Here is a 23705-nt window from a genome sequence, read left to right as displayed (position 1 = left end):
GCAACCTGGCCCATAAATACCTTTCTGACTCCATGATCCTTCAGGATCTTTTCTCTTTCTGGATGGGTCCATTGGCTACAATCCCCAGGGTGACTGTGGAAGCCTGAGAGGAACAGGGCCACCCCTCTGACCTATTCACCTACTCAATACCATTAGGTGAGAAAACATAAATGTCTCTTGTGTTTGAGCTTTTATATATTTGTTATTTATATATAACAAATTTTTATTATATATTTGTTTATATATTTGTATATTTTATATATTTGTTATAGTTATCTCCATTAGAGCAGTTAGCCTACCCTAATTGAAACAGAGCAATATAGCCCACAAGTCCTGCCATCTCCAGGAAGCCCGTGCTGATCTCTTCCTTCTTTGCACCATCTATACCTCTATCAAATGCTACCTTATGTTGCTTTCTGATCACTTCACAGGAACGTAAGCTGAAATTTAAACTAGGGACTCATGTCTTCCTGTTTTATTTTATGCCATGCCTAGCAAAGAGATGCTTAATAGTTTTGGATTAAATCTTTTCTTCCTTCTGTGCATTTAGTGGGAAGTTCCTCCACCAGGAATGTCATTTCTCTTTCTCTCTGATATTCTACCCTGTGTCCGCGCCCACTTTCCATCTCTCTTTCTTCACAGGGGCTTCCCGTACCACTCTAGGCCATAGTGATCTTTCCTTCCTTCAAAGTGTATGGCACCTATGGTCACTCACCTGACATTTTCATCGAGAAAACATTTGCATTATTGTCTTAGCATTCTGCAGTGTAATTAATGATGCATTTAAGAGATGGGCAGAGGAAGAGAAGAACAAAGGAAACTGGAAAGGAGAAGCCAAGGAGGCAGGGAGAACATTTTGGAGAGCTCAGATGTCATGTAAACCAGGGGAAGAGAGCATTTTAAGGACATAGGGGAAACAGCATCCCATGCTGCCAAGAGAGTGGCCAAGCGAGGTATTCACTCCAAAAGTGGGCTTAGCAGGGTGGAGGTGACTCGTCCCCTCCATGAGAGAGGGCTCAGTGAGCCTCATGGCATGGGCTGAGGAGGGAGTGGATTGTAAGAAAATAGAGAACGTGAGACTAGGTAATGCTTAACTTTAGGGAGGGAGGAGAAGAGGTTTGAGAGGTAGCTGGAGAGAGATGTGTGGTGACGAAAATATTTTTTAGGATGGGTGAGACTTACTGATGGGAAAGAATAGTGGAGATGGAGAGGTTGAAGGTGAGGAGTGAGGGGTGATCAGCAGTGGAGTCCCTGAAATGGAGGGGTGGGTAGTGGATCCAGGGCACAGGTGGGGGCCTAAGTTGGAGGGACCCGCTTCCGTGACAACCGGTGGGATGGAGAAATGACACTCATCCTTTCTTCCTTCCTAAGTGGTTGTCGGGTTAAGTGGCAAAGTCAGGTCAGCCCCCAGCTGATGGCTTCTGTGTTTTTTAATAAAAGGAAACCAAGTTATCTGCTGGAATGAGGGGAGCAACCTCTGTGGGGACCCCAATCCTCTGCCATTCCCAGTGCTTCCCATTCTGAATGTGACTTCTCCAGCAGGGTTCCTTGGCCATTTCTCACAACCCTCACCTCAGCTTTGGGAACTGACCAGCCATCTTAAATCAAGAAAAAAGCAGGGTTGGTCTCTGTGGCCCACAGGGAGGCCCTTTGAGTTCTAGCTCCTCAAAAACCTGGACCGCAACTCCTTCATTTCTGTTTTTCCTGGACCCAGCATGGATTTAACTGGCAAACGGATGGCTTATTGCTCTAATGCAATGATAGGAACATAATTCTTCACTTTGAGAAGCCTAGTTGTTAAAAAAAAAAAAAAGAAAAAAGACAGAACATTATTCACAGTATTTTCATACCGCAGGTGCTCGCTGACTGCATCTGTCCCCTGCTCCCGATGGGCATGTGGGTAAAGCCAATGGTCCCGTGCCAGGTGGTCTGCCCCTTGACTTCAGCTTTTAAAGAAATCCTAGAGCTCCCAGCGTTTGGAGCCCCAGTCCGCGGACACAAGAGTAAGCAGAGGCGGTCAGAGCGCCGGAAAAACCGGGCTGGGCGCGCTCGCGTCCGCCAGAGGGCGCTGTCGGCTCGCGGAGCCCGGCGCGGCGGCCGCAGGCCCCGAGGTGCCCTCGCGACGCCACCCAGCAGCCCCACTGACTTATCACTACAGCCCCTCGTTGCCTTGGAGCGGAGCGAGCCAACCATTGCCAAGGCGCTCATCTGGGCAAGGACGGGAGAGGCTAACAAGATTTGTGACACTCTTTTCAGAGGGCCATCCTTGTGACGAATATTTATAGAGCGCAAACTTGTACCTACCATGTCCAAGGTACTGGGGAGCAGGTATGGAGATGAGTCATATTTCAGAGAAGGGGCAGAGTTAAGACAGGTACCAAATAAGAGACTTATAGCTGACTGGGCAATAAGAAGTGAGGAGGAGGCGGTAGGGGAGTTCAGGGAGGACGATGCAGAGCTTCAGCTGGGGGAATAAGGACCGGGCCCACGGAAGATGTGGGCCTTAAAGGAGAGAAGGAATTGCCACCCTGCATCACATGTTGGTTGTAACAAAACCCGTGAATTTAACCTGTTCTGGTTTTACATTTGTTATAACTACATGATCCTTATTGGTAACGAGAAGCAATGTTCCCTGCCCTGGAGCCCCAGCTCCTTGATCCTGAAAAGTAAATTAGAAGTAGAAATGGATTAATCAAATGTCCAGAACTTGTTAGAGATCTATAACCTAATCTGAACAGTCAGATCAGTCTTTCTGCTAATTGATAAAATATCCACAGGGAGCCTCGGGAAACAGCTGCTATACTTGGTGCAGGTATCATAAAACCATCTGCCGAAAGAAAATACATCTGATTGGTGTTAGGAGAGAAGAGGTAAAAATAGAGAAGTTGAGGAACAATAAAGTCCTTTTGTTTTCAGGAAGACCTCTGTCAATATCATAGTCCCCCGAGAATTACTGTAAGTCTATAATATTGTATTTCACCCAGGCCAGTTAAACTTGAAACCAATACATTAAAACAAACCTGAACCTTAGATTTACAGAAATTTTGTTTCTGAGGTATTAAAATGGAATTGGAGTTATTATCATTACATGGCATTGCATTGGTTCCAGCATGACAATGTAGAAAAAAAGTGAACTTAAACTAGTAAGTGCAAGCATTGGTTTTGACCTCTACATAGTGTTTTGGTTATTATGATTATTTTTTAAAATTTTCTTGTGTGGCAAGTCAGTTAACCTCTCTAGAACTGAGTTTCCTCATTTAATAGAGGAATGTAATAAGGATTAAGAATATAGGCCAGGTAATCTCTCAAATCCTGCAGAGTGAAACAAACAAGTTTTAGTTCTGTTGAGTCCAAATGCTTCCTTAGTGCTGATTTGGTTCTGAAGTCGCTTGAAGGACCTGCAGGTCCTGTGAAGTTAGACATATTGAGGGAAGGGGAAGAGGAGCTTAGGTGGTTGCTAGTCTGACACTTGGTAGGATTCTCCAGTCACCGGAAGTCTTCTGTATGCGGTGGCCCAGGGCCATTGGGCGTCAAACAGTCCCACTCTGACTGTGATAGCTGCGCTCCCTAAATGACTATAGCTCTTTCTGACTGTGCCATTTATCTGCCATTTACTATGTGCTACCTTGAATTATCTCTAGGCACCAGTTATCTGAAGACAGGGTCTAGGGCAGTCTTCAGTGCTATTCACCAAATAGTCCAGGCTCCTCACCTCTGCGGGTAGGAGAACTTCCCAGCCCCCTCATGTCTGGGGAAGGGAGGCCGCGTGACTCGTTCTAGCTAACAACTAGTGAGCAGAAATAGAGGTTAGCACTTCCGGTGGGCTATTGAATTGCCTGAGTAAGACCCTCTAGAGGTCCTTTTGCTCTCTGCCTGTGACCAGCTATGTTCCAGAAAGTGAGAATGACGTGAATGAGTGACAATGATGCTGATATGGAGGCAGACCTGCAGCCAACCCTGCCATGGACTTACAGCAGTGTGAGAAGAGAGCTCTGTTATTTTTAGACCTTGAGATTTGGGGACTGTTTATTAGAGCAGCATGAACTGGCCCATTCCAACTAATAAAGGGTCACTGTGTGTCATCATCTTCATTTCCTCAGTGCTCTAGATGACATGGCACTCAATACCGACTGCTAAATATATGAATGACTGCCTGAATTGATCTTTCTATCTCCCCCACTGGAGTAGGAGTCATCCAGGTATCTGTTTGTTCTCCCTAGAGCACCTGCCCCAGTATTCTGAACATAGCAGGTACCCAGTAAAGACGGATGGGTTAATTCATGGATTTAAAAGTCTCAAGATGCAGCCCAACATCAGAGCCAAAGAAGATGTGGTATGTGATACTATTTTCCATATGGCGCCTGAGAGAGTGGGGCTCAGGGTCAAAGGAACTGAGGAGGGAGGGGCACCAGGCCCTCTCCTGTCCACATCCACCTTTAAGCTCTATGGGGTTACCTCTGATCCCTCCATCTCTCTGCAGGGTGTCAGTGAAGCTTGGTCTCTGGGTCATTGCAACAGAGTTTAGAGCAGAGACAGGGCCCAAATAAGCAGACATGGCAGGCCAGATATGGGCCAGAAACAGGAGGGTGGGCCTAGGGTGGGGTTAGAATTGGGGTTGGAACTAAGGTGGGGACTGAGCCAGGGCAGGGCCAACAAAACTCTGCAAGGTTTTCTGCTGTTGTGCTCCTGCATATTCCATCACAGGGCTCAGGTGGTTGGACTCTGTTTCACGGAGCATGTGTGGAATGTATGAGAGACCCTGACCAGGCAGACCTTTGCAGAAGCCATTAACATCCTGTAAATGGCAACAACCAGCAGAGCAACAAGGCCATGAATCTGAACACGCTAGTCTAAGGTTCTGGCGCCCCCTCCCTGCTTCCTTTTACCCAGTTCAACAATATCCACAGACTGTTTCATTTTTGATCAGATGGAGTGTAAAGCATCCTCAGACTTGGAGCTTCTGTTTCTCTGACATCCTGTGTTTGGGGTGAGTCTTCTGGAGAAAAATTACAGAAGAGAAAAGTATCCATCCCTGAAAAATGGTTTTTTTAAAGTGTTAACTCCAGTTATAATGCTTCTCCACTTTAGAGGGATCATTGTCTCTCAAGGAGGAAGTTCAGACTTCCTTTGCAGGCTCTACAAGGCCTTAATTATTCAGTCCAACCTACCTCACCTCCTCTTACCTCACAGGCCAGGTACACCCGGTCCCTTACTCATCCCAAACAGCCATGCTCTTACCTACCTGTGCTTTATACACTCTGTTCCCGTTGCCTCCAGTGCCCTTTCCTCTCCTCTTTGCCTCTGAAGGAATTCCTGTTGAAAAGCCTAGGCCTGCCGGGTGATGCCTTCCCAGGCAGCCCCAGGCAAAGGGTTGATCCTTCTTCCGTGCTCTCCGAGAGGCTGGTGCAGCCCTCCATTGGCTACTATCATACTGCCCTGGGGACTCTTGCTCCATCAGTCTTTTTTCCATGAGCCTTAATTTTAAAAGGAGAAGGTCACCATCCTGATCATTTTTGTCAAATTCTTCTATCACTTTTCTTCCCTCTCCCAAAGATCACAAAACAACTAGGCCATAGTTGGAATCCAAAGGGTGTTTTTTACTCAATGTCTATACCCATGGCTGTCCTGTCTTTCAAGACTATGCAGGGGCCAAGAAAAGGATGAAATAGGCAATAATTATTGATTGGAATTTTACATTGTAAAACTTCTGCCCTGCAAGGGCTTGTTTTTCTTTTCACATGAAATCTGGAGCAGAGGGTCATTTTAGACCCACTGCCCCTACTCCTCAGGTAAATTTAAGGGTTTCCCCCTAAAGAGGCTCACATCTGGCATCTCCATGGTGCCCCTGGAGGATACATATTTTCATTCAGCCAAGTTTGAGAGGAGGATGGTGAGAGATTTATTTAGAAATAAGGATGTAATAAGGGCAGGAAATTAGCTATGTTTGTATGTAGACAACCAGCATTCTCCCTTTTTATTTAAATATTTTTCCAACACAAAACAGAAAGTTTGTTTGGCCAAGTTTTTTAGATACCCCACCTTCCTCCACCCCCAGACAGAAAGACTTGTAATTGAAAGGAAAGGTCACCCTGGGCTTGGCTGCATCTGAGGATTGCAGGCTGATTTATTCACATGGTGTAACAAACATTCTGCTAAGAGGCAGATGCTGCCTTCCTGTAACCTTACCCAGGTCCAAGGAAATGGTCTTAGAAACTTGTAGCTTATTGGTTTTAACAACGCCTGGTCACTGGGATGGCAACAGACCCTATTTAATATCATTGGGGTTCTTGCCTGGGGAGGTGGTGGGAATATAATATCATACCAAAAGTTCAAGTTTAGTGTGTCTTTAATTCTAAACGTATTTCCTGTTGAACACACAGAAGAGGAGGGATTTTGACCAATGTCCTTCAATCCTTGTACTTCTCTGTTTGCAGGTAAGATAGGACTCTCCCAGAGAAAGAGTAGAGAGAAGGTATGAAACACTCAAGAATCCCTAACTTTACAAAATCTGTGCCTTTCTCCACTGCTCCAAAGGGCTGGGGCTGGTGTGGGGCAAGTGAAGCCCTCATCTCGGGCACAAAATTTCAGGGGTGCCAATAAACTCAGTAATACAAAGACTATTTTAATGCAATATTTTAAATTATTCAAAATTTGGATATTATGTTCACCCTGGAATTCTACATTCGTTTTGATTTTTTTTTAAAAATATTGCATTAAAATATTATTTGTCTTGATGGCCGAGTTTGTTGGTAGCCCTTCAATTTTGCCTCTTTGTCAGGCATCGTAGTCATCTCTCTCTAGCTCTTGCTCTGCTTCCAAATGCATTTTTAGAAGATCAAGCCCTATTTGCCATTCTCGCCCATCACATGCCCCACGAAGGGGGAAACGTGTTTAATAAGAACAGAATGATGGCAGTAAGAAACAAGGAGGAAAAAGTTCTGATGATCAAAGAAATAAAGTTAAACAGCAACGAGATACCCCACCTGTGCTTTGTCAAACGGACAGATTTTAAAATATGCCTCCAGTTGGTGGGAGTGGCCCTGGAAGGCATAACTTTTATATCTTGACATTTTACATGTGAGCGGTCTCGACTGTCCTTAAGACTGCATGGTAGCTCTCTCTCTACCCTGCTGCTCAATCCAACAGGGTGGGCTTCAAGAAATTACTTCTAAATTCAGGAGAGCGCAGTGGCTGCAGGCCTTCGGAGAGGATCTGCCTGGGGCTTTTCTGATCATTTTTGCGACCTGTGTGCTGCACTTGGTATCCTGTTGTTCCAGGGGCCTGCCTTCTTCTTCACCTTTAAGCCTTTTGAAGCCTTTAAGCCACAGACAATGATAACCTTTTTTCCACTGAGAAAAAGTGATCGAGAGGTGGGTTTCAAATTTTGGCCGACACTAACCAGACTCGAGAGATAAACACTCAGCTTACCACGATTCCTACAAACTCCCTGACTTGAGTTGGCACATGGGACAGGGCCGAGGTTTTCTTTTTCCGTTTGCACAACCCCCCGGCTCGCAGGTTGCGGAGATGACCTCTTCCCAGCGCTGTCCTTCTGCTGTTCCAGCCAGGGCCGCGACCGGGACCTCCGCGCTCTCCGCCCCGGCCTCCCAGGTTCGTGTCCCCAGGCGCGAGGCCGTCCCTCGCCGGGCCGCCTTCCCCGTCCTCGGCTCCCCGCGGAGGAAATTCTTCCCCAGCAGCCCAGGGCTCGCCTCACGTGATCAGCCGCCGCCGCGGCTTCCAGCGAGAGTTTAAAGGTTACGGAGGAAATTAGCACGGACACAGCCCCTCGCCCCTCGGAGGACGCACCCCGTTTTCGCGCAGCTGGGACGGCCGCTGTCAGCACGCTGATCAGAGCCCAGAAGGGCACAGGCAAGGTCCAGAGTAAATATGAAGTCACTTCGTAAAATATAAACAAACACACAAACCGAGCCGGGGTGCTACTAAGCTTTCACTTGTCAACAAGTTCTCGCAGCCCGAGAAGTCTGGGACAGACCCCCAAAGGGAGAATGCCCCCAAAGAAAGGGAAGAGAGAATAAATGTTTAAAAACTCACACGGAGCCTTGCACGCCCCTCCCTTTCCCCCTTCCCCCACCACCGCGGAGCAGAGCGTCTCCGGACAGAATGACAGACAGACCGACCAATACTCCGCAGGCTGCCCTTGCCAGCCACGGTCCGAGGAGGGGTGGGGCCGGGGGAGGGTCCCGAGTCCTCTCCGGCTGCGCGACCCCTGCCACTTATCCACCCTCGGCTCTAAAAGACAGTGTTGGCCGCAGAGCCTGGAGAGATGCGCGGCCCGCTCGTCTCCCGGCGGAGACCACAGACCAGGTATCGACAGCCGGCGGGCTCGCACCCCAGCCCCCAAGGCCGCCACTCCACGGGGTCCCGCGCGGGGTCCCGGTCTGGCTCCTCCGCCCGCCACCGCGACCCCGGCAGGCTCGCCCGCTCTCGATCGTCCTCTCCTCGGCTCACTTTTCCCGTATTGCTCCCCCAACCGGCAAAACTTTCTATTTCCCCAAACACAGGAGCGCGCCCGCGCGCGTGCACACACACACACACACACACACAAACACACACACACACACACACACACACACACACTGACGTCTTTTGCGCATTTCCTGCATTAGAGGGAGGGAGATTCGCTCGCACACCGACGGAGGGAGAAGAGACCGAGGGGGAGAGCGGGCGGGCGGGCGGGCGAGCGACGAGCGAGCGGCAGCCGAGAGCTGGGACGCGGGGAGCGCGGCAGGCGGGCGCCGGCGCCCGGGAGGTGGGGCCGCGCGGAGTCGCAGTCCCGTCCTCGCCGCCGCGCTGCGCACCGCTCGGTGCCGGCCTGCGCCCCGAGCCTTAGCGACGGCCACCCCGACTCCCGAGCCCGCGCGGATGTGAGATTCCCGACTCCTGGCGCCTCCCGATCGCCGACTGCGGCGCGGCGCGGCTTCGCCCAGGAGGAGGCGGCCGGACTGGCCGTGTGGCTTGTGGATTTTTAAAAATTTGGCTCCGAGGAGGACCATTTCCTCTCGACATGCATCCCTCCGGATAGACTGCACATCCCTTGGTCCATCCCCCGCCCCGCGCGGTCAGAGGCAGGCGCTGGGTGTGCGAAGAGGATCCGGGTTGAAATCTGCGCCCCCGGTTCTCGTCCCCGCCCCGTCTCACAGCCCCCTCCCCCTCCCGGAGTCGAAATTTCCCGGGGATTATGTTTCGGAAAGGTAGGTAAGCGCCGGGCGCGGCGCCCGCTTCCCCGCAGCCCGGACCCAGTGAGGCGGCGAGGCGACGACACAGCCCCCGCGGCTTGCAACGGAGCCAGCACCTCATCTCCTCTTCTGGAGGTGCTGCTGTTGGGGGGGGGGGAGAGACTTGCTCCAAACACGGACGTCCCCCAGCTCTCCCCCCCTCCCTGTTTTCCGTTAGGAACCCGGCGAGGAAATACATGCACTGGCTGAGAATCGCCCGCGCCAGGGCGCAACGCTACAAGGTGTAGGGAGAGTGTGCGGTGGGGCGAGAGGGGACCCAGGAGTCCCCGTGCTCGGAGCGCCGCGGCGTCGGTTCTTCGTTCCTGCCCTCGGGGCGGACGGAGTGACCCCGGCCCCCACTCCCCGCCCCGACCATGGTAGTGTTCAATGGCCTTCTTAAGATCAAAATCTGCGAGGCCGTGAGCTTGAAGCCCACAGCCTGGTCGCTGCGCCATGCGGTGGGACCCCGGCCGCAGACTTTCCTTCTCGACCCCTACATCGCCCTCAACGTGGACGATTCGCGCATCGGCCAAACGGCCACCAAGCAGAAGACCAACAGCCCGGCCTGGCACGACGAGTTCGTCACCGATGTGTGTAACGGGCGCAAGATCGAGCTGGCCGTCTTCCACGATGCCCCCATCGGCTACGACGACTTCGTGGCCAACTGCACCATCCAGTTTGAGGAGCTGCTGCAGAACGGGAGCCGCCACTTCGAGGACTGGGTGAGTTGGGCGCCTCCTGGTCCAGGAGCCCGGCTCTGGGGTTCCGGGGGAAGACTCTTGGCCTTGGCTTTGGTCGTGGGGCGCGGGGTCTTAGTGCCCTCTGAGGTGTGTGTGTGTATGTCTCAATTACCTTGGGGAAGCACACTCCACTTCGTAGTTGGGAAGAAGTAGGCGTTGGGGCGAGGAAGAAGAGACTTGGAAAGAGGGTACGGCCCTCTGCCCCCTCCAGACAGCGGGTGCTACAGGGAGCTCGCAAGCTGGGAGCCCCGAGCCGCCGGTGCTGAAGGCTGGCCGAGAACCCGGCGCCTTCCGCAGGCGCGCTGTGGGCTGGCTGTGTGTGATTGTGTGCGTGGGGGTTCCTCCGTCCTTGGAGAGGCACGTGGAGCCCTAGACTGAAGGCTTCGTGCACGTCCTGGCTTTGTCCTGCGTAGCCTGAGGGACTGTTTTCTCTTTCCCTCCGGGAGGAAGCTAGCTCGTTTCTATTCTGTTGCCTGGCAGTTAGGTCATCTTCTGACATACGGGGAGAAAAATGTCTTCTCCTCTAGTCCCCTCCAGGGTCCCAGAAACATCGGCCCAGCTGGTTTTGCCCAATGCATTGCCTATCCATCCGGAACGAGTGTTGTATTCTACAAATGGTTCTGCTAGTGAGTAATTGGAAGTCAATGCTTTGAATCCGACTTCAAGTTATATCGTTTCCCTGTTTTGATTTTCAAGACACTGTGCAATGAGATACTAAGTCTGAGACTGAGTTAATTGATTACATCGTCAAAATATTAGGGACTTGGAAACAGGCCTTGTGCACATACTATAAGCCAAATGCATTAAACCTTGGCATTTGGAGAAGCAGGGAGAAGCAACCTTGCTTTAGCTCTTTTTTTAGAGGGAAGGTGTTCAATTAGGAAATGGATTTCTTTATTTTCAGATTTGTTACATGTTTCCACCGAGAGCAGGTGTGGCTCTGGGTATATATGTTTTCAGGGTTCTTTGGTCTACCCAAAAAGAGAGATATCTGATCCTCATGGAGAGATGTTTAATTATTGAAAATGAATAACTTCATGATTGTCCTATGGTCAAAGGTTGCATATGAATCACCTTGGCATATTGCCTTACATATATATACATATACATATACATATACATATATGTACACCCATATATATACATATATAAATGTATATATATTTTAAGGATATGGAATTTTAGGGGAAAATAGGAAAAAGCCTCTTCCCTTTATGCTCACAGCTGTGATGTAGTCTGCCCGAAACCATGGTTACGGAGCTTACAGGGAAGCTCCAACAAACCACACCAAGTACAGCCCTAGAAGATTGTGGCTTACACTTTGGGAAGCAGGCAAACCTTTATGGAATCCCAAAGAACACAGTGCTATTCCATTCCATTCCAGTTCACCAATGGCCCTTGCCACTGCCTCCCTCCCACCACTGGCGTTCCCATGCATTCCCCATTTCCTCTCCACACTGGCCTCCAGTCCTTTCACTCATGAAAGCGGTGCATGTCTGAGGGGGAGCTGAAGGTATAACTAATTTCAAAGCCAGATCTTAACACCGAAAACCTGTGGTTTTCAAGTTGTTGTTGTTGTTGTTGTTTTAGAACGGGAAGGGGAAGAAAAAGCTATGACTCTGGTAGTGAGGAGATGGGGCCTTTTGCCGTGTATTCAGATGAAGGAGTTGGACAGTGAGGCAGAGAGCAGGTAGGGTGAACAGCAGGTCTGCTTTTGTCCACATGCAGATGCTGGTTGGAGGGAAAGGTGTCTGAGTGTCTCTGATGATGCTTTGCTGGGGCCCACCCAAATCTTGGGCACATTGGGGCACCATCCCCACTTCGGAGCACGTCCAGTGAAGTGTGCATTGGGCACTAGTCTTGTTTGGCTATCATTCTCTAAGGTACTCAAATTCACGTTGAACTTGGCCCTAGACCAGATCATCTAGTGCACAGGCAAGTTTCACAGACAAGGACGCTGAGTCCCAGAGCAGCTAAGTGGGTACCTGAGGTCATGTGACAAGCAAAGGGGGCAGAGTTGGAAGGAGGGACCACACCTCCTATTGCTCACGGCTTGCCCAGTGGAGAACTGGCCCCTCTGCCCTCCCAGTCTAATTCTCCTTGCAGAGTCATGTGCTGTGTCCCTGATGTTTTTATTGTACATGATAATTTAAACTGCTTTCAAAATCACTGTCTCTTTTGCCTTATAGCAAGTGTGAATTAGGTATGACAGGTATTGGATAGATTCAAAAACTTGAGATACAGAAAGGCCAAAGTCACAGGATGAATCAAGTAGTGGAGCTTGTTCTGTTTGCCCATTTGTGGTTGTTTCCACGAGGATTCTTTGGCCACTCTGGTTCTTCCAGACTGAGGGTGAGGATGCAGCAGCAGAGGTGACTGGCCCTTGGAAACAGACAAGTTGCAACTGGAATGGCTAAGGTCACCTTTCCCATCCCTGTCGGCCAGGGGATACCCACAGAATCACACCTTTGGGTAGAATTTCCTAGGCTCTGGCTTCCGTGCTCTTCACCTGACAGTGATGAAGAGATGTTGCTGAGAAATCTGACCTGGAGTAAGGAGATGCAGAGGGCATGCAACAGCCGCTTCTCTCATTGCTGTGGAACACTTCATTCAGCTACATGATGAATTCCCACGTAGTCACTGAGTTCCTGTTTTTTGCTCGGATCCAACCAGGGACGTTTAGCTCTCTGGGTAATCCAGGAGTAAAAGAGACCATGGGTTACTCTCAGGAGGCTTGGTTTCACTAGGGAAATGAATAGATCCATATAGACACTTAAGTAGCAATTATGTTATAAATGAGTGGTACCTTAAGTATGTTACAGGAGTTCCAAAAGGGAGTGTGCTGGGATGGCTGGAAGAATCTGGAGGTTCCTGGAAGGAGGCGTGAATTGGGTGTGAAATGATGGGTAACATTTGAAGAGATATTTATAAGAGGAGACAGTGTTCCATGGGCACGGACACTCTGGAATAAAGGCAGAGAATGCCTGTGGTCAGAGACACATGGCTGAAACTGAGGGTGCCTGTCAGAAAGGACAAAGGCAAATTTGAGGTTTCCCAAATTTAAGACTTTTATGTGAGTACTGCCTGTACTCTTACATATTTACTTAATATTTTTAAACATTGATGATTTTATTTCCCACTGAAGCCCCAGTATTCATGAAATCACAGGTTTGGATATTGTAGTTACAGTTTTTCTTCATTTATATTAACATAAACATTGGGCCTCTAAAAGAAAAAGAAAAGTTTATCTCAGGTGCCTCTTAAAATCATTAGTGCTACGGGGGCCACCCTCTGGAAACACTGGAGTGGGAGAAAGTTTAGAAAATTGAGGTGGATTCTAGAATGTTTAAAACCAGGCTGAGATCATTATTCTCCAGACTATGAGAGATGTATCAGTTATGATGACAAAAGGGATTGCTTTAAAGAAAGCTTATTACAGAGAGAGGGGAAGATTTCACTTGTACTTGAAGCAGAATCCCATTAAATACTATTGCCATAGCTTGTTTCCCAAGAACTAGATAATGACGCTACTCAGACTTTGGTGTGCAGAAGAATCACTGGTTGAGGGGCTTAAAAATATAGGTTCTCCTGCCCCACCTTCAGAGCTTTTCATTCTGTAATTTAGGACAAGTGCTAGGAATACTCATTTTTTTTTTTTTTTTGAATACTCATTTTTAACAAGATGTCCTGGAGATTCTGACCAGACCATACCTTAAGAAACACTGAATTAGAATAGAAATTGTGGGCAGGAGAAGTCTCCAGACAATTAATGTACCAAGACTTTGTACGTAGAAATGTCCTGAGATTTTTGAATGGACTTTTATCATTCCTAAAGCAAGATTTATAAGCAGGATTGGGTAGACTAGAAGTATTGGGGTTCCCGTGAGAACCAGAGGCTGAATGGTTGCTGGCTGGAGCAGCGCTTGCATTTAGGACAGATGATGGGGGAGCAGGGGGATGGCAGAGAGGGTGGGTGGAGCGTGCCGCTACAGCTGGCTGGTCCTGTCACACTCTGGAGTTTGCTCTTTGTCACCCCAGTAGTCTATATCCTTAGCCTCAGTTCTCTCCTGTTCTCCCCTTCCTGCCTCTGAAGATATCTTCGGTTGGTGTCACTCCTGTGCTTCATCCTGTGGAAGAGGCACTCATAACAGTGCTAATGACAGAAAGTCATTGTCTGAGAGGTGGTTCGGCAGAGCACCTAAGGGCAGAGCGCTGGAGCCTGGCTGCTTGGGCTTGAATCTCACCTCTACCACCGACTACTTTCGAGACCTTTAGGGAGTGATTTAACCTGTTTCTGTTTCTTCTTCTGTAAAAAGTGGGGATAGTACAAGTCCCTACCTCTAATGAAACGGGCTTGTCGTGGGGATAGAAGGAACACATAAAGTGCATAAGCCAATGCCTGGCCCTCAGTCAGGGCTCTGTGAATGTTTAACAACTATAGCTATCATTGTTATGTCCCCCTAAACCTACCATGGGGCTCGCCCTAGAGAGGGTTCTTTCCTGAGTTGATTGTTATACAGGACCTAAGGAAGCCAGTTTTTCTTAGCCTCCAAAGTATTTTTCATTCGGGGAGTCTCATTTGGCAAGAAATGGGACTCTAGTGTTTCTGTTTCATTTTTCCAAAGTAGTGCGTTGACAGGGCTTCTCAAAATTATCCCACCCTGCTGACCCTGGGGGATAGGCCGATGCCCCTTTTGGAGAGGTTAGGCTTGGGGGGCTGGCGTTCCCCCTGGGCCCCAAAGCCCTTGGGGAGAGTCTTACAATGCAAAAGCCAAACAGAGGGGCCTAGTGGTTCAGATGGTGGTGCCCTGGGCAGAGCCTGAGGACACGTGTTCCAGGGAAACTACCCTAGCTGAGTGTTCTGCTGGTGACCTGAGCACATGTTGATATACGCTGCCTAAAGGCCCATCTCCTCTGTCTTCAGGACTCTTGTCAGGCAATCTTTCGGAGAATTTCTGAAAACTTCTATTATCATTTAAATAGAGTGAGGTGGGATGGTCTGGAAAGGGGCGCTGAAGCCCTGGGAAGGGTCCACACCCACTTTGTGGGCACCTATGCCTTGAATTCGTCCCCCAGCACCTGAGGTTCCAGATCTCTCCCTGCTCTACTTCCTACCGACTCATATAATACTTACCATCTAATTAAATATTGCTCCCCATGGTACATAATTACTTATTTAACAACTACCCTAAGAGTTGATTCTTGACCCAGTGCTATCATAGAGAGCTGCTTGACTTTGTGTGCCTGAAGTTAAAGGGCCTCGAGCCTCATGGGCTGTCAGGGCTTGCCTGTCTGTCCTGTTCCTCTTTCTCTGTGTCTTTGACCAGCAGCAGATCTGGTGAATATTTAAGACCATCAGCTCCCTAGCTCCTCAGTGGGCCCCTCACCCTGAATCTGTGAGCTCGAACTTCAGGATGCCTGGACCAGTCACTAGTTGTGTGTCTTTGGGTACGTGACTTAGGCTCTTTAAGTCTGTTTCTTTGTTTGTAAAATGGGAATATAATAGTTCTTACCTCTTAGGGCTGCTGTGAGAAATAAGGGAATCTATGTAAAGTTCTTAGCAAGGGACCAGGCTACAGTACATTCTAACAATTTTTATTAATATTTGAAGGGTTATGTGTGTGTATTCATAGTTTTAGAATCTTAAATCAGCACATATTGTCCGGTGAAAGATATTTTTCTTTTTGATTTGTGAATGTATTTATATGAGAAGTCTCACATTGTCTAAAAATAAAGTTGATTTAGTTACACTTAACAATTGCCTTTTTGGAAATATTAGAATTACTTGAAATGAGATTGTTTTGGGAAGTCTAGAACTGTGACCACTGGAGTCAAAGGTTAATTATTTATTGAAGCATATGAGTAATTGGAAATAGGAATATTTGGGAGCTGCTCTTTCGGTTTTGCTGTACCCATTTCATCTAGTTTCATGGGTTTAAATACATTCTCAGTGCTGTTGACTCTAAATTCCTAATTCAAGCCCATACCGGCTCTTGAGCCTCAGAACTCATATATGCGACTGCCTTCTTGTCATGGCCATATGATGGTATAAAGGGCATCTCAAACTCAATTATGTCCCAACCTGATGTCCCCCCTCCCCAGTTTAAGCATCTTGTAGTTTTCCCCATCTCAAGAAATGGCAACTCCATCCTTCCAATTGCCCAGGCCATTCTTGACGCCTCTCATTCTCATGCACCCGCCCCGTATGCAGTCCCTCAGCAACATCTCTTGTCTCTGCCTTCAAAATATGTCCCAGATCTGATCAGCTTTCCATACCTCTGCCGACGCCACTCTGGCCCAAGTCCAAGTCATCTCATGCCTGGATTATTTCAACAGCCTCCTAAGTGGTACCCCCTGCCCCAACTTCATCAGATCATGTCACTCTGCTCACAAACCTCTCAGGGTAAAAACCCTTATCACCATCTGTAAGGCCACCATGGTCAGGCCTCCTGTTATGAACTCTCTGACCCCATGGCCCAGTACTCCTTACCGTTCTGTCCTCTCCCAGTCATATTGACCCACTTGACACCCTTACACTTACTCACTATGTTCCTGCCTCAGTCTTTGCACCTGCTATTCCATCTTTCTAGAGTATTCCTTCCTCAGATACCCTCATGGTTCAAGTCTTTACTCAAATGTTACATTCTCAGTAAGGCCTTTTCTGACAATCCTGTCTAAAATTTTACTCTTCTCCTTGAAACTTTATATGCTCCTTTCCTGCTTTATTTTTGCTTTTTAGCTCTCATCTATCTTATAGTTTTCTTATTTGTCTTCATCTCTAGCACCAGAACAGAGGTTCAATAAATGTGGAGGTTTTTGTTCACTGCTCTATTCTTGGTACTCAAAACAATTCCTGGCATGCTGTTGCATTTAAGAATGAATTTAGTCAAACAAAGGTGTATTCCCTTAGCACCCTCTGTGGTCTAGCACTGTGGTAGATACTGGGGGCTTGATAAAACAAAAGTGGTGTATGGTATCATTCCTGCCTCTGAGGAGTAGGAAGTATAGTTGGGAAGACCAGTAAGATAAGCAGTTGAGTGAATTCCTTAAACGATCTTTCTGTATGGTTGAAAGAAGTAAGGAGAAGGCAGGAGAAAAGGATATTTTATTTTATAAAAATCTATGGGATCCTTGAAGATGTTTTTATGAGAGAATGCTGTATTATTTCCATGAGGCAATTTGCACCAAGCTGAAGCAACTCCATCAAGTCTGAGGCTTCTTTATTTTTTATTTTTTTCCAGCCTACTGAGATATAATTGACAAATAAAAATTATATACATTTAGGGTGTACAGTGTGATGATTTACTATACATATACATTGTAAAAAATTATATATGTGTATATATATACACAGACAGACATATATATATATATTCTTTTTCAGATTCTTTTCCATTACAGGTTATTACAAGATATTGAATATTATTTCCTGTGCTATACAGCAGGTCCTTGTCAAACCGTTTTTAAGGGTGGAAGCTGTCACAAAAAAATAAAGGTTCCAAAAAGTATGGAGTTTCCTCAAAAAACTAAAAATAGAGTTGCCATATGATCCAGCAATCCCACTCCTGGGCATATATCTGGACAAAACTATAATTCAAAAAGATATATGCACCCCTATGTTCATAGCAGCACTGTTCACAATAGCCAAGACATGGAAACAACCTAAATGTCCATTGGCAGATGAATGGATAAAGAAGATGTGGTACATATATATAACGGAGTACTACAGCCATAAAAAGAGAGTGAAATAATGCCATTTGCAGCAACATGGATGGAACTAGAGATTATCATAGTAAGTGAAGTAAGTCAGACAGAGAAAGACAAATACCATGTGATATCACTTATATGTGGAATCTAAAATATGACACAAAAGAACTTATCTATGAAACAGAAACAGTCTCACAGACATAGAGAACAGACTTGTGGTTGCCAAGGGGGAGGGGAGGTGGGAGAGGCATGGATTGGGAGTTTGGGATTAGTAGATACAAACTACTATATATAGAATGGATAAACAACAAGGTTCTACTATATAGCACAGGGAACTATATTCAATATCCTGTGATAAACCATAATGGAAAAGAATATGAAAAAGAATGTATATATATATGTATAACTGAGTCACTTTGCTGTACAGCAGAAATTAACACAACATTGTAAATCAACTATACTTCAATAAAATAAACTTAAAATAAAAAAAAATAAAGGCTACAAATGCTGTATAACCATTACGGAGCAAAATGATTGTCTGAGGTTTCTAAAAGAGGGAACTGTATACCCTGTGGGTGCTCAGGGCCCATGCAAGGTGCTGTGATAGGGGGAGAAGGAAAAGGCCCACTTGTCTTCCCTTTGCAGAATTTAAAACCAAGTTTAAATTCTCATAAGGGCTTTAGATACAACACCCTTTGTAATTGGCAGCAACAAGAAGTGAAATTTTACATTCCAGCACCTGAACTCACAGAGCTCATTGAAGCACACGCAGACAAAGCTTCCAGGGGTTTCACTTAGTTGAAAAGAACTCTGGAGCAGGCCTGTGGTATTTTACATAAATAAACGCTACACTTGGCAAAACATTATATTTCTCTTCAAGTCCCTCCGGGTATATATGGGCTTGTTAAGTAATTACAATCTATTATAATGCTAATTAGCAGGCTGCACCTGTTTGAAATCTAATTTTCTGGCAGAAACCACGCAAAGTGGGCAAAACTCTGCGCTGTGCTGGGAGAACGGGAAGGACAGGGACGGACTGTTGTCCTTGTACCTCGCCGACCTCTAAACAGAATGGAAACTCCGGACAGAATAAGATTGTGCTCTGTAGTATCTATTGCCTGGGAGGAGGAGGGGCACAAGCCTGTCACCAGATCCAGGTTCAGGAATGAGGACCTCCCCCCCCATCCCCCGTCCTGGTCCCCTCTACCTCACCTTGAAGTCTCAGAGAGTTAGTTTTGAAGCTAGTGAGAAGTCACTTTCATTTGCCAGCAAGGAATAAACTCTTTGAGCTACTGACCCAGCTTCAAGGTGTAATCAATCAGGTTCAAGAAGGGTTTAGCAGGTGCATCTATGATTAATTATTGACGAAAAAATTGACTTGGAGTTTGCTTATGTCCTTCTTGAATAGATTTGTTTGTTTTCTTCAGACTAGAGCATCTCTTGGTGCCCATTGTCTTTCCGCAGCCAGATGTAAGCATCTTGTTTTCTTTTTTAAAATAAATTCTGTGTTTATTTATATATTAGGAAAAAAAGACTTTTTTTTTTTTTTACGGCAGTCATGGAGTCACAGAAAAATTGAGAAGAGATACAGAGATTTTCCATACACCCCCTATGTACGCATATGCCCCCTCATTCTCAGCATCTCCCACCAGAGAGGTACATTTGTTACAACTGATGAACCTATACCATAATCAAAATCACCCACTGTCCATAGTTTACATTAGGGTTCGCTCTTGGTGTTGTACATTCTGTGTTTGGACAAATGTGTAATATATATCCATCATGATAGTATTATATGAAGCAGTTTCACTGCCCTAAAAATTCTCAGATGTAAGCATCTTGTGAGCAGACGTGTCTTCAACGCCAATCAGAGTATGAGCCACTCAGAAGGTGCGTGTAACCTACTCACTCATCCGTGGGTTGAGTAAAAGGTTGCCTCTTTGGAGTCTGTCTTGTAGAATCTCAAATAGGCAGCACTCTTTCATCAGACGAACTTAGCTTCTGACCCTCTTAGAAATTCATCATCCAGTACAGTGCTGAAAAGAAGGATGGTGGAACCCACAAAAGATTCTAACCAGTGGACAAAGAGGAGTCTTCCTTCATTGTTCCAGCCATCCTTTCAGCCATTTAGTGAATATTCATTGAATACCTTATATGCCAGGCACCACGCTAGAAGCTGGTCCCCGATCTCATGGAGTGTATAGTCTAGTAGGAGACACAATATTAATCAAGGAATAACACAAATGTCCTGGTACGTAAAATTACAGCTAAGAAGGAGAGCTCTTCACAAAACTTTCAGAGCCTGGGGACACCTAGACCTCACCTCTTCAGGGTTGGATTGGCTAATACCTTTTTCTTTCCCTGAAAAATTTGTTGAATGGTGAGTCAGGTGACTTCTATTACCAAGTGGCATTGGACCTTAAATTCCACATCTGTGAAAGCAGGAGTTTGCATAGTCTAGAGACTTAGTAAGGCCTGTGTGAACAATGATCCTGACTTGGCTGTCTGCATTTGGGGCCTTGACTGTGCTCAACCTAGCACTTGATAGTATTTTATCTTTATTGTTCTCCATGTGGCTAAGTCTTGTCTCTCCTGAGAAACTTCCAGCTTCTGCCTTTTCCCCTCCTCATCCTTCTTTGTTGTTGTGATCAAAATCACAAAGGTATTTTTGAAAGCTCACTTCTTCGCCTAGTGTTCAAGGCCCACAAAAATACATTTATTTTTAAAATGGAGCCCTCTCTCTGTATCCTTGAGCCATTCAAAGGATATTCTAAAAACAAACAAACAAGCAAGCAGAATTTCTAGAATGCAGGGTCTGTGAATCCATCTCTCTACCTTCCAGACTGATGATTACCTAAAATGTTTTGGGCAGCTGATCGAATCATCAATCAGCCAGCAAGAATGGAGCATGTGATCGACCAGTATTTGCCAGCATATCTTTCAAAGTATAGGAGCCTTGTAATATCTTCAGGTTGCTGTGATCAAAGAGTTTGGGAAATGTTACAGAGTCAAATGCACATTAGTATATTAAAGACTCCAAGATGGCCTGTAGCAAAGGGACTTGTATAACTCTGTATGTAACCACTTATTTCCAAAATTATTTTGTCATAGAATGCTCTTATTTGTTAAAAATTATTAGCACTATAGAGCTAGTGTTTTGTGCACATATTTTGCAAAATATTATAATTAGAAAAAAGAAGGAATGGACTTCCTCAAGTGGGTCACTTGGGGATTCAAAGGTAACACTCTTTTATGAAAGTGAACTTGAGGAACTGTGGGATTTCACAGGAGGGGGGGATTACTGTGGGTTCTGATAGTTGGCAGAGGCTTCTTGGTAAGATCTGGAGCCAGTCCTTGTAGAAAATGGAATCTGAATAGACAGGGAAGGGAGCCTCTAAGTTGAAAGGAGAGCATAAAGAATATTGGACTGGCAGTTTCTAGCATTTTGGGTTATGAGGGCAGTCAGGAAATCAGTGAGATTAAAGTAAGAATGCATTCCAAAAATAATTGCTTCAGTAAAAAAATACACAAAAAAAACACCAAGGAATAAGATATCCAAAGAAAGGGAACAGTGAGTAGCATGGGGTATTCATTCATTAATCTATCCATCCATCTAGCCGGCCAGCCAACTAGCCAGCCAGCCATTCAACAAATATGTATTGAATACTTTCTATGTTCTAGGAATTTTGCTCAGAGCACAGTGTTGAACAAAATCACTCATGATATATTGAACTCTTTATTAGCAAGGAAATCTATCCTGAGGGCTAACCTCAATCTCTCATCCTGTATTTCCAGTTAATTTTCCTTTGTTTATTTCTTGATAGGCCTAATAGAGATGGAGAAAAGCTTTGTAGCATCCTTCATGTAATTGAGTGGTGACTTGTCCAAATTCATGAACATAAAAAAAATTGTGTGGGCTTTGGAGTCAGTCCATCCTGGGTTGAATTCTGGTTTATCGGTTTTGGCTGCATGATCTTGGGCAAATTATTTAACTTATATCTGTACCAGTCTCTTATCTATAAAGGGGAATAATAGCTGTCTTGTAGAGTTATTGTAATATTAGATGAGAAATGTAAAAGTGCCCAGCTTCTAGCAAGTTTTTAAAAAAATGGTAGTTAATTATTATTGGGAAATATCTGCAATTAATATTTATTACTAGATACAGGTAAAATTGTGCTTTGTCTGAAGATTTTGTTCAGTAATTCCCAGCTAAGGAGTCTTAAGCAAAACCTTTTTCAGTCCCTACTTCCCTCCCTCCCTGAAATGAGCTAGCAACAGGAATTCAGGGTTTGCTAATTCCAAGTGTGCAGAACTAGAATCCCACACTTAACTCTTCTTAGGTGACCCCTTGGGGTGGGAGGTACAGGGAACATAGATGACCTGCCCTTGGGCTCTCTTTGGTCCTGATGGACAGACCTTCCCAACAAATTGCTCCCTCTTGCCTTTTTAAAAAGCAGAGACAGTGTTGCATTTTGACCTGAACAACACCTGCATCAGTTTGTGGGCCTAATGTGGCAACTGAGGTTTGAGGGTTTTTTAACAGCCCAGTTTGCTGTGGTCCAGGTGTATGTCCCATTTCTCTGGGCCAAAGCATCTGACTTCATTTCCCTACTATGGTGTCTTCTGTAAGCCCAGCCTCCGATGCAGTGCATGCCGATCGCTCTGTTGTCCTAGCCCAAATGCTGGCAGCACCCAAAGCCACTCCATTTAGAGAGTAGGACTTTGCTTTTGACCCAGGCACTGGAATTGCTAAGGAGTACCAAGAGTTGAAGAATAGCCAGTCTTTTGAAAAGATTACCATGTGCTCATAAGGAACTATACATTTACTTGTTAATTTTCTGTTGAGACCCTTGGTCTTTCAGTTCAGATTTCATTTTAGATAATTTATATTGAAATAACAAAAATAAGTGTGGCAGATAGCTCATCTGCCCTTCTTTATGGGTCAGTTCTCAGAAACTGTCTTTTCTTCTCTTCAGTCATAAAAGTCCTTTTCTTCCTTCAAATCCTTCTTCAGACTTCACCCAGGAGCAGCAGGTCTGGTTCTTTTGTAGCTTTATGACTTCGTGAAAATTCACTTAACATCCTCAAACTTTGGTTTCCTAGTTTATGAAAAGCGTTAGTACTATTTTTTATTTTAGAGAAGACTATCTCATTTAAGTTACAGGTGCCTGAGTACTAATCAGGACGACAGCTTTAGGACTGGTTTTCGTATCTTTATTAGTCTGGTTCTCCGGAATCCAGAGGATTTGTGCGAGAGTTGTATGGTAGCACTAAATCCCCTTTCTGGGTGCTCAGAACCAAGGATAGTCTCCCCCCACCCCAGGAGCTTATAGGATAGAGTCCAGCCCCATCATCCTGCCAGACATTCAGGGCCCTGCGTGGCTCGCCCCCTTCCCCGTTTAGCGGATCCCACATCTTCTGAGCTGGGAACCTCCTCCACGAGGGCTTGTTTCTGTCCTCTGCGCCCAGTGTTTCCTTGTGCTCTGATGCCCCATGTCCATCTTCCTGGGATATTCTTGCCACCCAACCAAGTCTCGTCCTTTTTGGGCCATCATTCCTAGAACTCTTCAGGCTACTGCTCTTTTGGCCTTTGGAATCCTGGTGAGGTTTCCCATCTGTGCCCTCCATTTACAAGTATTGCTGTCTGGTGTTGACGACCCCATACCCTCTGTCTCTGTTCTCTCACAGAGGCAGCAAAGGTCTCTGAGAGGAAAAACTCGTGCCATTTTGTGCTAACACTTGGCATATTGCCTTGAACATAATAGATACTTGCTGGGCCAAAAAATTTTAACGTTAAATACAGTAAGATTTACCTAAAAAAAGATGTCCTTTAGATGTTTGTTCTGGGGTGTTCTCCTTCCTTCTATGACAGAAAAGAATGTCATATTTTAAAAATTACACACACACACACATCTGTATGTGCTTTAAAAAAGAAAAAGGCAAGAGAGAGTGCTGATACATGGGGACGATTTTTATCTTTTACTTCAGCATTTTTTAAAAAATTAATAAACTTTATTTTCTA

General features: G+C 46.0%; 1 protein-coding gene across 3 annotated transcripts in view; it reads left to right on the top strand.

Annotated features, from left to right (window-relative positions):
• The first annotated feature begins 8674 nt into the window (after positions 1 to 8674).
• PRKCE (protein kinase C epsilon) overlaps positions 8675 to 23705 on the top strand; it is a 517974-nt gene continuing 502943 nt past the window's right edge. For 2 of the 3 annotated variants that reach the window (XM_057558400.1, XM_057558402.1), the window contains exon 1: positions 8675 to 9958. In XM_057558400.1, the coding sequence (XP_057414383.1) occupies positions 9611 to 9958 (348 nt within the window). In that variant the 5' untranslated portion in view covers positions 8675 to 9610. The remainder of the gene's footprint in view (positions 9959 to 23705) is intronic. The other variant, XM_057558401.1, reaches the window with a different exon arrangement.

This window comes from Balaenoptera acutorostrata, chromosome 12 (genome assembly GCF_949987535.1).
Source record: "Balaenoptera acutorostrata chromosome 12, mBalAcu1.1, whole genome shotgun sequence".
NCBI classification, from domain to species: Eukaryota; Metazoa; Chordata; class Mammalia; order Artiodactyla; family Balaenopteridae; genus Balaenoptera; species Balaenoptera acutorostrata.
Note: the sequence above shows the minus strand (reverse complement) of the source record. Positions and strands in the feature narration are given on the sequence as shown.